The sequence below is a fragment of the Anoplophora glabripennis genome, unplaced genomic scaffold, assembly GCF_000390285.2.
Source record: "Anoplophora glabripennis isolate ALB-LARVAE unplaced genomic scaffold, Agla_2.0 scaffold1223, whole genome shotgun sequence".
NCBI lineage: Eukaryota > Metazoa > Arthropoda > Insecta > Coleoptera > Cerambycidae > Anoplophora > Anoplophora glabripennis.
This window is the reverse complement of record NW_019417733.1, coordinates 83368-98556: the sequence shown is the minus strand read 5'-3', so window position 1 is coordinate 98556 and position 15189 is coordinate 83368. Positions and strand designations below refer to the sequence as shown.

Below are 15189 nucleotides of genomic sequence, written 5' to 3'. Positions count from 1 at the left end.
GTACTGTCTGTCAAATCTATGACGCAAATAATATTTTTACAAAATATATAAAAGTTACATTAAGCTTAGGATAATCAAAAAAGAAAATCTAATATATAAATGGACGATCATAAAGGAATCTTTTGCAGCCTTTGCATTAATACTGTGTGCAATCAAAATTATACACTGTTGGACGAATCTACAAGAGAAATTTTAAAGACTGTTTCACAAAATCTAGTAAGCTGTTCATTTAAAACCACATTAATATTTAAAAATTCTAAGCTAAGAGTGCTTAAGTAGTCGGAGTAACGTGTAAATTAGAATTTCTAGTCAAACAATTTTATGATAAAAAAATGTTTCAGGTCTTGAACAATAACTACATCATGTGTTCTACTTGTTCCGTTAAACTGTACTCTGCTTTTGACTTTAAATCCACTTGTCTCTATGTTGAGGATAAGATTGCTTCTTATGTTAATCCCAAAGTGACCTTGGTCGATTTAAGAGAAGTTTATTTAAAAGAGCATGAGAACGAACCATCGGTAAAAGTGGAAGATGATCAGAAAATATGTCGATTATGTTTACAGTTAGTTAATGAAGGATACATGAAATTTTATGATGTGATAGACCTTATCAGTAGATGTCTCCCAGATGTGGTAAATATCCAGTTTATACATATTTTAAAGCTTGAAAACTTGCTAATATTGTTATGAATTGTCATATTCTAGAATTTTGATATCGTCGAAGATCCTGTCGTTTGTAGACAATGTTTTGCTTCGCTAAGCATTCAAGATACTTTTATAAGGACCTGTTTGGATGTTCAGTCGAAAATTCATAATATAGGCGACGACATTATCACAAATTTCAAGCATAGTGATATGTTTATTGAAAGCAAAAATGGTGAAATAAAATTTGAAGATGGACAGGTTAAGGAGGAGTTAGTTAAAATTGAAAAAGGGCTAAAGACGAATGAAATGCTTATCGAAACCGATGAAATTGACATAAAATCTGAAGCGGAATGGGAAAGGTGAGAAAGTTGAGAAAAATTAGATATATTAAATGAATAATTATTATAAATAATCTGCATCAATAAATTGAATATTAGGAAAAGTCTAGTAGGATGGTTACATTATTATTTATTTACGAAAATATAAAGTAAATTTGTACATTTCAACCCAAAAAACAACCAGATGTGGAAAAAATAAAGAATTTATGTATATTTTCTAGTGTTCCTCTAATTCAGCGGTATTCAAACTATGTTCCGCGGAACCCTGGGGTTCCCCACAACCTCTCTGGGGGTTCTGCGACTTGGCCAAAAATGCAATGCCCTTAATGCAGAATTTGCAATGCGATTGCAACTTACGACAATAGCACCTGATTTCAACATATGTAAAAATATTCAAGCACATCCCAGTCATTGATTCTATTTTCTTTTTTTTTTTTAATTCTCCAATAAATATTTACATTAATCTTTAAAGTCTTAGTTTAATTTTTAGTGGAATATTTATTTTGTTAATCGTAGTGTTTATAAATATATTATATAAACAGTAAAAAATGTGTTAAAAAATTTTTTTAGGTGTGCCGGTTCCTTATAAAAATCTAACTGTTGGCTAGATACCGCAAGTCGCAAAAGTTTGAACACTGCTGCTCTAATTTATTGGCGCAGTATTTTTTTAAATAGTATAATGATTATATAAACATTACATAGGAATAACAGTTTTATTTCCCATATAGGCAAACGTTTGATTTACTTCAAATCTTCATCAGGGCTGTAAATAATAAAAAAAAGACAAAATTACCTATAAATGTTTAAACCTGTTGAAAAAGTTGATGGCACTTTGTTGTACCAGATTTTCGTATTTGGGTAGATTCTCTAACAGTTGCGGCAAATTATTTCATTGAAAAGAGATGTTTATAATATTTTGAGTCATGAATACATTTTCGTATTAATAGTTATAAAAGATGAAGCAAGTAATAATAAAAATGTTTAATTTGTAGAATTTCAGCGATTATCTTTTTTATACAGAGTGTCCCATTTATACTTAAAAAAGAGTATCGCGTATCCCATTAACGTTTTGTTTCCGAGATATAGGGTTAAAGTTGTTACTGTTTTTCTTAATTGTCTTTAAATTGATTAAAATAACGATGTCAAAATTTGTACACAAGTATCAGCTGTTTCAAGAAAAACGTGCAAACCATTTTATTTCCAGTAGCAGTGATGTGGATGCTCGTAGGTAAGGGGTATAGTTGAAGGAAGAATGTGTTGACAGTTAAAATACAAAACGATGCATACTAGTTGAAAATCGATAGAATCTTGGTCATATTAATTTGTACATCATTCAACTCTGGTTTCATTTATAATTATGCAAATAACAATCGCTATTTTTTCAGTGATGTGCTTAAATGTAATACAGGAGAAGTTTCGTTAGATGTCCAGTCATGTAACTATGAATACGAGTTAAGCAACAGTCTAAATCAGGAAGCTGCTCTGGGACTTATACATCGTAAGAAAAGTTCCACCTGCCACCGTTTAATAAGCAAAGACCCTTTAGAAATAAAAACGTACAAATGTGATACATGTAGTTACGAAACTAAATATAAAAGTCACTTAAAAGTGCATCAGTTATCACACAAAAACTACTGGGAAATCCAAATGTACAAATGTGATGTCTGTCCTTATGAAACTAGGTACAAGAACGGCCTAAAAGTGCATCAGTTATCACACAAAGACCCTTCAGAGATCCAAATGTACAAATGTGATATGTGTGATTTTGAAACTAAATATAAAAGGGGTCTAAAACTGCATGAGTCATCACACAAAGACCCTTCAGAAATCCAAATGTACAAGTGCGATACGTGTGGTTTTGCAACTAAATATAAACATCGTCTAAAACACCATCAATTACTCCACATAAACCCTTTGGAAATGCAAAAGTACAAGTGTGACACGTGCAGTTTTGAAACTAAATATAAGCGTGCTCTAAAAGTACATCAGTTAACGCATAAATATTCTTCAGAAACGCAGATGTACAAGTGTGGTACATGTGGTTATAAAACTAAGTATAAGAATATCAAGAACCATCAACTGGTGCACGAGAATCCTAACATAGTAGATAAACGTCCTTTGGATGTCCGGGTATACAGATGTAACGAATGTGTTTTCGAGAGCCCATATAAACACAGTTTAAAGTTTCACATGGTAAAACACCAAGATCCCTCCACAGTTCAAATGTACAAGTGCGATAAGTGTGCCTTCCAAACAAGACACGAACGCAGTCTAACCAGGCATAAGCTGTCGCACGAAAAGTCTGCAGTAGTGTAAGTATGCAAACATACACAGATTTTTTAGCCATCTATCGATTAAATGTAATCAGTTCAACAGTAAATTTTATATATGTAACAGATAAATGCTAATTTTAATAGTGAATATGAGGGAAATTTTCTAAAAAGTATATTCCTGGTGAAAATTAAAATGATCATATTTTGGTCATAGTTGTTGGTTGTTGATCATTGTGTCTGTTGTGACTGAGTAGTATAAAAGAATAAAAGTGAGTTCAATGAGATAATAAACCTTTTTCAACCTATACAAACCGTTTACTTACATTTTGTAGTGTATACATACAGAATATAGATTGCTGTCTGTCAAATTTATGTAGATAAATGAATCTAACATCACAACAAGTTATTCCTTTATTCTTTCTGACCCTCGTGTATCTATGATCATTTAAATTTACCGCCCTATTCTCTATTATGTGTCTTTGTTTAGTTCACTTTAAGCTCTATATTTCTCATAAAAGAAAGATATTCTTTATGTCTATAAAATAAGGACGCCCGCAGATCTGACAAATTACGCATGTATCACGCTTATTAGATTTATTACTTTTTCTAACATATAACAATTTAAGTAATAAATGTCGATTTTTGAGGCATGCTTTCTTAGATCTGAGGACATTGACCATGCTGTCAACTGACGAAAATCATATTTGTCAACAGTTTGGTGCAAATTGTTCTAAAATGTTAATTTTTTTTATGAACAACTTTATTTTTTTCAGTGAATCCTCTTCAAACTACTTAAATAATGAAGAAATTGGAGATAAAACGAGGTGCACTTATAAAGATGTAGAAGAATTGAATGAACATACACTTGCATGTGAAGTGGGAGGCGAAGTTCCATTAGATGTACCGTCATGTAATGGTGATTATAAGGATGATCTTAATACTCCTACACAAACACATAAATGCAATATGTGTACTTTTGAAACTAAATTTAATGATGGTCTAAACATACATCAATTATCACACAAAGACCCTTCCGAAATCCAAATGTACAAGTGTGATACATGTTGTTTTGAAACTGAACATAAGAGTGATCTGGAAGGTCATCAGTTATCTCACAAACAACCCTCGGACACCCACATGTACAAATGTGATATGTGTAATTTTGAAACCAAGTTTAGAAGCAATCTAAAGCCTCACCAATTAATACACAAAGATTCCTCAGAAATCCAAATGTACAAATGTGATTCTTGTACTTACGAAACCAAACGTAAGAGGAGTCTAAAACTGCACCAGTTACTCCACAAGGACCCTTTGGAAATCCAAATGTACAAATGTGATACGTGCAGTTACGAAACTAAATATAAAGGAAAGATAAAAGTGCATCAGTTAACGCACAAAGACCCTTCGGAAATCCAAATGTACAAGTGTGATACATGTACTTACGAAACTAAATTCAAGGATAATATAAAAAAGCACCAGTTAAAGCATAAAGGTCCTTCTGAAACCCAAATATATAATTGTGACGTGTGTAATTATGGAACTAAATATATGCGGAATATCAAGAAACATCGATTAATGCACAAGAATCCTTCCGCGGAATATAAATGTTTGTCAGATGTCCGAACATTCAGATGTAACGAATGTGTTTTCGAGACCCCGTACAAACATAGTTTAAAATTACACGTGGTAAAACACCGAGATCCATCCAGAGTTCAAAATGTAATTAAAAACAGTTGAACAGTAAATTTTGTTTTTGTAATGGGCTAATGCTAGCGATAAACAATAACCTGCTTTGGTGTTGAAGCCAATGCTTGTGATTGTTTAGAAAAATTGTAATGTTTTTCAATGATTAGTAATTAAATTATTAGTCACAAGGTTTTTGTTACCAGACTTGAAGATTGGAATAGTTACAGTTTTAGAGAGTTATTATATAGTTTAATGGATTAATGAAATGTACATGAAATATTTATAAAATTTGTTTAGTTACATCATCGGTACCTGGAGAGCTGTTATTTCTCACATTTGAGATTGCAGAAATAATACTATTACTGTTAATAAGTGCAAGATAAAAAAAACCTTTTGTAATGAGTTTTTTTCTCAATGACTTGATAGAGGAAATTTCTACCGGGAGATTCAATACTTATCCAAAAAACTATTTTTGAATGTACAGGGGACCCTTACAAATACAATTTGTAAAAAAAATTAATAAGAGCAGTTAAAAATACACTTCTGCACACCACTGGAAACTGCTCCATTGTAAAACCTGATCTTGTGCAAGGCAAAGCATGCAGTCAGTGACCGAAATTGTAGCAAAATGTAATAAAAAGTGAACAGACAAAAAATTTAAAAAATTTCTTACCTAAGGAGCGAAATAAAATTTTATAACCTATTTTATATCAGAAAATTCAACTGCTTTAGCCGCTATTATTATTAACTGATAAAATTAATTTATTGTTTTAATTAATAAAATAATTTGAAATACCTGATTTTACACATCAAACCCGTCTTATCCAGATTCTACGAATTAACACAAATGTTGTCTTGCTTCACCACAAATTAAAAGGGAGTTGCTATACATGTAAGCCATTTGTGACACTTGAAAAACTAATGTAAACACTATCGCAAAAACGTTAATACTAAAATCGGATTTCAGTATTCGGAATCGCCTGGGGACACGTGGAGAGAGCGCATTGCACAAAACGCAAATGACGCTATAGACTACAGTAGCCCAATGGTGTAAGGGTTGAAAATACAACTTCAATAATTTTTTTCTCGAAAACTATAAGGTTTTTACAAAGAAAAATTTTTTTACGATATTGACTCCATTTTTCATGAAGCATGTATTCCCACATTTTTTTGGATAATTATGAAACACCCTGTATATGTTCTGTAGGCCAACTTTGAAATTTCTATATCCAACAAATTAGCTTTCCTATTTAAATGGTCTGTACAATGGATGGAATTAAGTCCTTTTTTAACTATTATTTTTCGTTAAATATTTTACATAGATACTTATTTAGTGTAATGTACTACTTTATTTAAATTATATTATAAACAATATTAGAATCATTTAGCTTATAAACTCCCCATTCTTCATATTTTAGAAAAATGTTCACGGTCCGATAGTTTGTCGATTTTAAACATTTTTCTAAAACATTTTGATCTTAATGTACATCAAGCTTTCATACTTATGGATAAGTATTATTGCTAATGTAATATTTTTTGTTATTAAAGTTGAAGAATTCGCAGTAACTCCGGTTGGTTTGTTGCTAATATATCACTTCTATTTAAAAGATCAATGGAGCCTATAAAAAAATTAACATAAAAACTAATTATTTGCTTATTCTGTTAATGATCTGTTCACCTATAAATCGAAACACCCTGTAATAAACATGTTATATTTTCTACCTATCAAGATACCAGGGATATTAAATAAAACAAAGATAAAAAATGAATAACTTTAATTTATTACAACCTTCAAAAATTATTAAAATTTAATACATGACGTGATTTTTTTATATGCAAAATCCATTTCTATACAGTGTGATAATAGACACCTTTGATTTCGTACAATGTTTATCCTTATCGAGAAAATGATTGTCACAAATTTTTATACAATTTCTCCTCTGATTCTTCAATTTGAATAATTCTGGTATATTAATTGCCTAACATTAATTTGCATTTATCTGGTTATATATCCTACAATCTCACTTGAAATTTCAAAGAGAATATTCCATCTTGCTGTAAGCCGGCTGAAAAGACCGGTCACATAACTGTCCATCATTATCACTGTTATCGGTCCAATGGTGACCGGTCACCACATTATTACAAAAACATATCTAATATGAAAATCTATTAAATAATATAATCATCCAAAGAAATGTTTACTTCCGTTTTTCTCATCATCTATATTTAGTATTGAAATTAAAAATAACGCGGTGTTATTAGGTTTCAAAAAGAAAATATATGCAATTTGCAGATTTGAGAAAGTTAATGTATGCCTTTTAGGGGACGTTTCAGACTGACTTCTACACCTATAAACCGAAATAACTTGTATATTTAAAATAAAATTAAAGAACATGGATTTAAAAGTACGCAACTAGTGGAGTTCGTTCCCTTATAGTACGGTAACGCATCAAAAGGGGCGCTGTAGAGATTTATAGATCTATAAAACCTACGATCTGTGGTTCTTATTTAGATGTTTTCCAATTGCCAGGAACTGCTCCTGAAGTGTTCTCCTACTGTTCTACTCTTGAAATACTCCAAAATTAAACAACTGGAACACCTCCGAGAGAAACATGTAGGTTATACGTGAGGGGACAGGATATATCATACCTTTATTTTTTCTTATTGTCTTTATAGCTGTGTATTTATTATTTACCAGTATTTGCACTTTGTAGAAGACAACAGTGTAATTTAAATTTATCAACCGATTTAGTTTTTATCTCAACAAGAGATGGCGGAACATGGTTCGTTGGTGATATGGCAATTAGCCTTCTATATTATTGGTTATTCTAGGGTTAGGTTATAGGTTATGTAGTGATTGTTTAGTTTTGAAAATCTACGGAAAAGAGAAAAAACATGGAATTAGGAAACTTAAAAGAAATATTTTGTAGATTGTGTTCTAATATCACAAGTTATACAAATTACGATGTAATAGGAAAAGTTCACAGAGATGTTCTTGAAGTTATTTTGCCGAATTTGGTAAGTTCAAGCTATTAACATTATGTTTATGTGTATATCGAGTGTTTATCATTTTTAATCTAAAAATTTGTTTTAATTATAACAATATCTTTCAGAAGTTAGAGGAGCAAGATAAACATGTAATATGTAAAGCATGCACTACAAAATTATCCAACGCATATAGTTTTAAATCGACATGTATGAATACTGAAGATATTATCGCTTCATATGTTAATTCCAGTAAAGTGTCAGTGGTCGACTTAAAAGAAATCTATCTAAAGGAAAATGGAAACATTCAGTTAACTGATATATCGGAAAATCAGAGAATTTGTCGATTATGTATTCAGTTGGTTACATATGGATTTGTGTCACTAAATGAAGTGGACATTAATATAATTAATAATTATATACCACAAGTTGTAAGTATAAAAAGAGTAAGAGCTTATTGTATTCTGTGTAGACTATTTTTATCACACTCTAACTGTGTGTAATCGTTTATTTCGAAAGTATCTGGCATTTTCCTAATACGTAAGAAAATGCTCTGAATTCATTTAAGTGTACTATATTTGTACTTTGGAAAAAATAGTACACCTAAGTTAAATTAAACTAAAACTTTATTTATACTGGATTGAACACTATGTCTAGTTAGATTAATTTTTGCAATTTAGTAAGTTGTTACATCTATTTTATTTAAAAATTAATAGTCATAAAGGCATAGTCAAAGTTAACTTATATTCTTTTGATCTGTTTCCTTAACATTTACATTTGATAGTTTTCTTACTGCATATTAAAATTATTATTTTAATTGTTTATTAACGCTCTTTAAGAGTATTGGTATTGGTAGATTTATACTAATGTTTCCCTGTTTTAGAAACTGAATGTTACCAGTAACCCTATCGTATGCGGGTCATGTTTTGATTCACTCCGTACTCATGACGATTTCATAAAGAACTGTCTCGATGCACATGAAAAATATAAAAGTGCTGATAAGCAGTCCTATATTAAAAGTGAAAAAATGGAAATAAAACTGGAGGTAGACGATCAGGATACTCAGGAGATAGATAAAGACATCGATAAGCAGTTTTATTTTCAATTTGAAGAGATCGAAATAAAACTGGAAGATGGTCAGAGGGCACGGGAAAAATGTAGTAGTGTTGATAAGCAGAATTATGTTAAACCTGAATATGTTGAAATAAAAGTAGAGGGAGATGATCAGCACAGGTAAGAAAATGTCAATCAAATTTTGTGTAATTTTAAAATTTATAGTACTGTCGATTTATTATTTTTTTTTAATAGAAAGGTATAGTGATAAAGAAAACTTAATTAAATTAATTATTTTGCTATTTGATATTCCTCCGGTCTATATGCCCCAGCTGGCATTGAATTACACCCAATATCCTTCTATATTATATTTACATTATTATTAAATTTTATAATAGTAGTGATTGTTTAAATTGTCTAAATGTGTGTATTTCTTCTTCAAGCCCAGAGTATGATTCAAAAATTAAATAGAAACATGAACTTGTCAGAAAAACTCTTAAAAACTAACAAACTAATTGATTTTAATTTTTTCAGCCATGGCTTAGACGTTGAAGAGGTTGAAAACAAAAAGAGGCGCATTTCAGAAGATATAGGAGAAATAAAGAATATTTCTCAGTCAATACACAAAGACCCTTTGGAAATCCAAGTGTACCCATGTGGTACATGTGGTTACGAGACTAAATATAAGAGTCATTTAAAAAGACATGAGTTATTGCACAAAGATCCTTCGGAAATTCAGATGTACAAGTGTGATACATGCAGCTACGAAACTAAGCGCAAGAATCATCTGAAAAGGCATCAGTTAATGCATAAAGACCCCTCCGAAATCCAAATGTACAAGTGTGACACTTGTACTTACGAAACCAAATTTAAAAGTCACCTAAAAGTGCACCAGATAACACACAAAGATTCTTCAGAAGTACAAATGTACAAATGCGTTAGTTGCACTTACGAGTCGAAGCATATGAATTGTATCAAAGCACATCAATTATCGCATAAAGATCCTTCGGAAATCCAAATGTACAAATGTGATACTTGTGCGTATGAAACTAAGCACATGAAACATCTAAAAACACATCAGTTGTTACACAAAGATGTATCAGAAATCCAAATGTACAGATGTGATACGTGCGGTTACGAAGCTAAACGTAAGGGTGATGTGACCAGGCATCAGTTAACACACAAAAGTATTTCGGAAATCCAAATGTACAAGTGTAATAATTGCAGCTACGAAACTAAACGGAAGAGTCACCTAAAAACTCACCAGTTAATACACACAAAATCCTCGGAAATCCAAATGTACGAGTGTGATATATGTAATTATAAAACTAAATATAGGAGTGACCTGAACAAACATCGGTTGATGCACAAAGACCCCTCGGAAATCCAAATGTACAAGTGTGATACGTGTAGTTATGAAACCAAACAAAAGAGTCATCTCAAAACTCACCAGCTAATACACAAAGATTTGTCGGAAATCCAAATGCACAAGTGTGATATTTGTAATTATGAAACTAAACATAAGAGCCATCTGAACAAGCATAAGTTATCACACAAAAACCTTCCAGAAATCCAGATGGTACAAGTGTAATACATGTGGTTATGAAACTAAATATAAGACAAATCATCCTTTAGGAACGAAACTTGCTCAGCAGGAAAGTGGGAATGTGATACGGCTACATTTATTGTGAATGCTATCCCACTTGTCATCCATTAGTACAGGATGGTCAGTGTGTCTTGAGAATGCGTTTTTCTCGACAGTGACCGATAAGTAATAATGAGTGTAAGAAGATAATTAAATTCTGAAAACGGTGTTCTGTATGAGATTTGATAAAAAAGTAATGGGAATTGTTAATTTTCTCAGAAAATATATATTTAATCTTCAATTTTTAACCCGTCCCCTTTAAAGTAGCCCTCCCCCCCCTGTAATATACAGTTATGCCAATGTACTTTCCAGTTTGAGAAACATTGGTGGAATGTCTCTTTAGATATCGTTTTGAGCACAGTTTGCGATTTTGCCTTTATCTCGTCTAATGTTGAAAAACGTCCTTTGAGTATCGTTTTGAGTTTGGGAAATAGGAAAAAGTCAAAGGGGCCACTTTCGGGGAAACAGTGTTGTGTTCCGCCAAGAACTAGTGGTGGAAAATCCTAGAGCTGTCTCTCCAGAGTTCGGGGCATTGCTTCACATGAGCCATATGAAATTCCTAATTCTATTAGCAAGCAAAACCTTTTTAACGTTTTACATGTTTTCATCATTGGTGGACTACAGGGAATACAAAACAATATATTTTAAATGAAAATCAAGGATTATATAATTAATTGTTCATCAATAACTTTATTGTCTTCACCTGCAACATGATTGACACTCAGATGTAAAGCACCTGCAGCTCGTAATTAAAGAATTTCAAAATAAAATTTCAGAGTTTGACGAGAGTTAACACGATACAGAGTAGGAGTTTAGGATTATTCTATCGGCTACACTTAACTACTAAATGTGACATCATTGCAAACTTATCGTAAATAGAGTGTATATTCACATTACCCGGTTATTTTTTTCCCAAATCACCTCTTGAAAATACTGCTAAAAAACTATTGAGGGATTCTTCTTATTTACTGTTTCTTATATCTTCATCTGTTATCAATGTTACCTCTGGGCTCCCATATGGGCCCAATTCTTTAATTAATGCTTTATATTAAAATTTAAAAAATGCTTCTAGATAACATTCACAAGATCTCCCTCTCATTTGAGTTTTCATTATAAATTGAATAATGCGGCATTAGAGGATGTTAATCAAGTGAGGGACCTTGGTGCCATTTTTTATTGTCAAGTGTCCTATTGTACTCACATTGAGAATACTGTTTCAAAATCTTTAAAGATGTTAGGATTTGTTCATCGTACTCGGATTGACTTCTCAGTTCATAATCTCAAAATATTGTATTGTTCTTTAGTCAGATCCATTTTGGAATATTGTTGTATTATTCGGCGTCCGAAGTATAATACTCATATTAATTTGATTGAAAATGTTCAATAGATATTTTTAAGACAGTGTGCATTTAAATTGGGTTACAAAAGGGAATATTACACGTATGACCAAATTCTTAGCGATCTTAATTTAATTTCATTGGAACATAGGCGTTTACATATTGATTTACTTTTTCTAAATAAAATACCCACAGGACACATTCAATCGTCGCAGTTTTTAAATATCGTGAATTTTAATGTTACTGAAAGAAGAAATAGAAACTCAGAAATTTTTCGTGTTCCATTTTTCCATACTAATTATGAACAGAATAAACCAATTACTAGAATCCTGCGTAATGCTAATTAAGCAACCAGTAAATTAGATCTATTTATTGCTTCCGCCCATCATTCAAGAGATTGTAAAAAATTACAAGTAAAAATGCTTGGTTCTTAAATGTCATTATCATCTGCTTTGTGTTTGTTTTTATTGTAAGTTGTGTTATATTTACCTTAATCATATTACTAACTAGTTTTAAGTAGCATACACATTTTACCTTGTATGTTTTTAAGTTTTTGCTCTAAGAGGGCTTGTCCCGTTTATCAATAAATAAATAAATAAATATGTGAAAAATGGCTGGAGTTAGAGGAATATTTGTTGAAACCTCTTTCTTTCAATCGTATCTGAAGAAGCAGGATGAATCATATTCATGTGACAATTTAGAAACATTGGTATTATGCAGATTTGGGGCCATCCAATAAAAATGATAGTAAATTGCCATAAATTTTAATCATTCTGCAAAGTGAGATATTTGAGGAGAATATTTGACCACTTCTCCAACTTCATCCATTTTTTCTGTCATCTGGCGATGTGAATATACAAGGTATATTTTAAGTCTGTGTTATATAGGGTAAGCTGACTTTATGTTAGTGTAGTACAAATCGAGAACTGTATGAACTAATTTTTAATCGACACAGATCAGTATGTGCATTGAACTGTATTCTGAACTGATTCAGAACTGCTCAAAAACTGAAATGCCAGTCAGTGGCCGCAACTATGTTTTCTGCTTATATTTAATTTTTTTGATGATGCAGTAATATTTCCAATATTAAAATCAATTGTAAGAACTTCTTCATCGCCTAATAAACGGCTTGATATAGAAATTCATAAAATATTTCTTAGGGCGGATGTAAGAATTGGAACATTTCAAGAACTGTTACAAACTGATTCTGAAAACTGAAAACGTAAGATTTGTCTTAGAAGTGGTTCTGAAAAAACCAAAACGGTATTTACAAAGTGCGCATGGGCAAATTGTTATAGAACCAAAGTCCGAACCAAAACAAAGCTTAAGAATGTAAATTAGGGATGTTCTGAATATTCGTATTCACATTCGCAAATGCTAATTATTTGAATCAAATTATAAATTTGCCTTTTGCACATTGTGTTGAACATTTTTTGCGAATGTGAATATATAATGCAATGTTTTGTTATAAGAATTTTTGTTCCTATTTTGAGGCAAGTCTTACTTTGATAAACTGGTGATTAAACGAAATTCGTTTTTCCTTTTTTTTTAAATAAAAGTTTTACATTTTTAACTACATGATTTATTTTCCCTTTATAAATTACAAAACAATATTTAATTGCACTTCTTTCATATTAAGATTATTTGTAAGGTACCTATTATCTTGCTTTATAGTTTGGGGGAGGTAACATCCTTGCTGGGTTGATATCCTCTTCGGAAAGATGCTGACATTATTTTAGGTGTAAGAAGCGAAAAACAATAATACTTTTTGCATAACAAGCTCTGCAGTTGATATTTCTAATTTTTAGTTACAAAACAGATTTCTGTGACAACTATAACATAATTTCAAATATTTTCTCGGGTTTTAAAACGCCAAAATTAGCATCAGGGAAAAAGGGGGATCAATCTTGAAGGACAAACATTGCAGTATATTTTTATCAAATCATATATAGAGTTTTATACTCTCACTTGCCAATAGCTGCTAATAATTTGCAACGTTTTGAGTGTTTGGTACCATTTAAGTATGCAATATGAAATCTAGAAACGCATTTGTTAAATTATTATGAAAACTTACATATAATATCTTATAAAAAAAATAAACAAATTATATTTTTGTATTTTATCTAATAATAAAAATTTTGCATTAATAATACAGTTACTAATATTTATTAAATGCGATTGATTAATAAATACATATATATTTTTAGTTAAATTAAAACAATGCATAACGCTCTGTTAAGTTTGAATATACTATTGTTTTGTTTTGTGTTACCCTAATCTTTTAATATCACTAACTATTCAAATAATGTCCAATAATATAGGGTGTCCCGAAATTCATGCAACAAAATTTGGTCATAGATTCTTAAGATAAATTTAGGGGACCCATATTTTTTTTTCTTGCCAACTGGTCTCCTCTTTAAGAGTTGCAGCCCCCTGACATCTGCCGCTAAGGAGTCCTTTTTATATCTCAAAACCATGTTGTATGATAATCACTAAATTTGGTACACAGAGGTTTTATAATATGTGGAATTTCACAGTGTTACGCTTTTTAGCGAGAAACCCCCTTAAGACACTTTTTCGTTGGCCCCCTTGTCTTTCGAACCAGAAAAATTTGGTCGCAATTTTTTTTTTAATTGTTATCTAGAAAACCATTGAATTTGGAAACTTTTTGTTTCTTGATATTTGTTTCGTAAAACGTAATGTTTTTGAGAAAAATGACGATATGCATTCGATCACATTTTGACATTTTTCTCGAAACATTGCGTTTTACGAAAAAAGTATAAGGAGACAAAAAGTTTCTAAATTTAATGGCTTTTTAGTGGACTGATAATTTTTAAGAAATTTAAATATGCGACCAAAGTTTTTTGGCTCCATAGACAAAGGGGCCCACGAAAAATTGTTTTAAGGGGGTTCCCCGCCAAAAAAACGTAGCACCATCAGATTCCACATATGTCATAAAACCCCTGTGTACCAAATTTAGTGATTCCCGTATAACAGGGTTCTGAGATATAAAAAAAAGATTATTCTTAGGGGCGGACTTCAGGGGGTTGTAACTCCGAAAGTGGGGGGCCACTTGGCAAAAATAAAATATACGGGTCCCCTAAATTTGTCTTAAGAATCTGTGACCAAATTTTGTTGCATGTATTTCGGGACACCCTCTATAGCAAAAATCCAACGTATAAATCTAAAGTAAAGTTTTCATTCTTGTTTTAGTCGCCATGGTCCCAA

At 31.3% G+C, this 15189-nt stretch overlaps 2 protein-coding genes across 2 annotated transcripts; both read left to right on the top strand.

The window, feature by feature from the left end:
• Window positions 1–15: 15 nt before the first annotated feature.
• Window positions 16–5604, top strand: LOC108914817 (zinc finger protein 761-like). The gene is made up of 5 exons (XM_018720710.2): window positions 16–216; window positions 342–632; window positions 705–1003; window positions 2368–3294; window positions 4029–5604. Exons 1-5 carry the CDS (start codon window positions 100–102, stop codon window positions 4990–4992), a joined length of 2598 nt encoding a protein of 865 aa, XP_018576226.1. The 5' UTR covers window positions 16–99; the 3' UTR covers window positions 4993–5604.
• Window positions 5605–7833: 2229 nt separating this feature from the next.
• LOC108914818 (zinc finger protein 43-like) lies at window positions 7834–13474 on the top strand. Its single transcript, XM_018720711.2, has 4 exons — window positions 7834–7959; window positions 8055–8357; window positions 8810–9159; window positions 9514–13474. The coding sequence occupies exons 1-4, from the start codon at window positions 7837–7839 to the stop codon at window positions 10568–10570; spliced, it is 1833 nt and encodes a 610-aa protein (XP_018576227.1). The 5' UTR covers window positions 7834–7836; the 3' UTR covers window positions 10571–13474.
• The last annotated feature ends 1715 nt before the right edge of the window (window positions 13475–15189 follow it).

Coding starts and splice junctions, on each gene's coding strand:
- LOC108914817 (XM_018720710.2), top strand. CDS start 100: ATGGACGATCATAAAGGAATCTTTTGCAGCCTTTGCATTAATACTGTG. Junction 217..341: donor AGACTGTTTCACAAAATCTA/GTAAGCTGTTCA, acceptor AAAATGTTTCAG/GTCTTGAACAATAACTACAT. Junction 1,004..2,367: donor TCTGAAGCGGAATGGGAAAG/GTGAGAAAGTTG, acceptor CTATTTTTTCAG/TGATGTGCTTAAATGTAATA.
- LOC108914818 (XM_018720711.2), top strand. CDS start 7,837: ATGGAATTAGGAAACTTAAAAGAAATATTTTGTAGATTGTGTTCTAAT. Junction 7,960..8,054: donor AAGTTATTTTGCCGAATTTG/GTAAGTTCAAGC, acceptor AATATCTTTCAG/AAGTTAGAGGAGCAAGATAA. Junction 8,358..8,809: donor ATAATTATATACCACAAGTT/GTAAGTATAAAA, acceptor TCCCTGTTTTAG/AAACTGAATGTTACCAGTAA.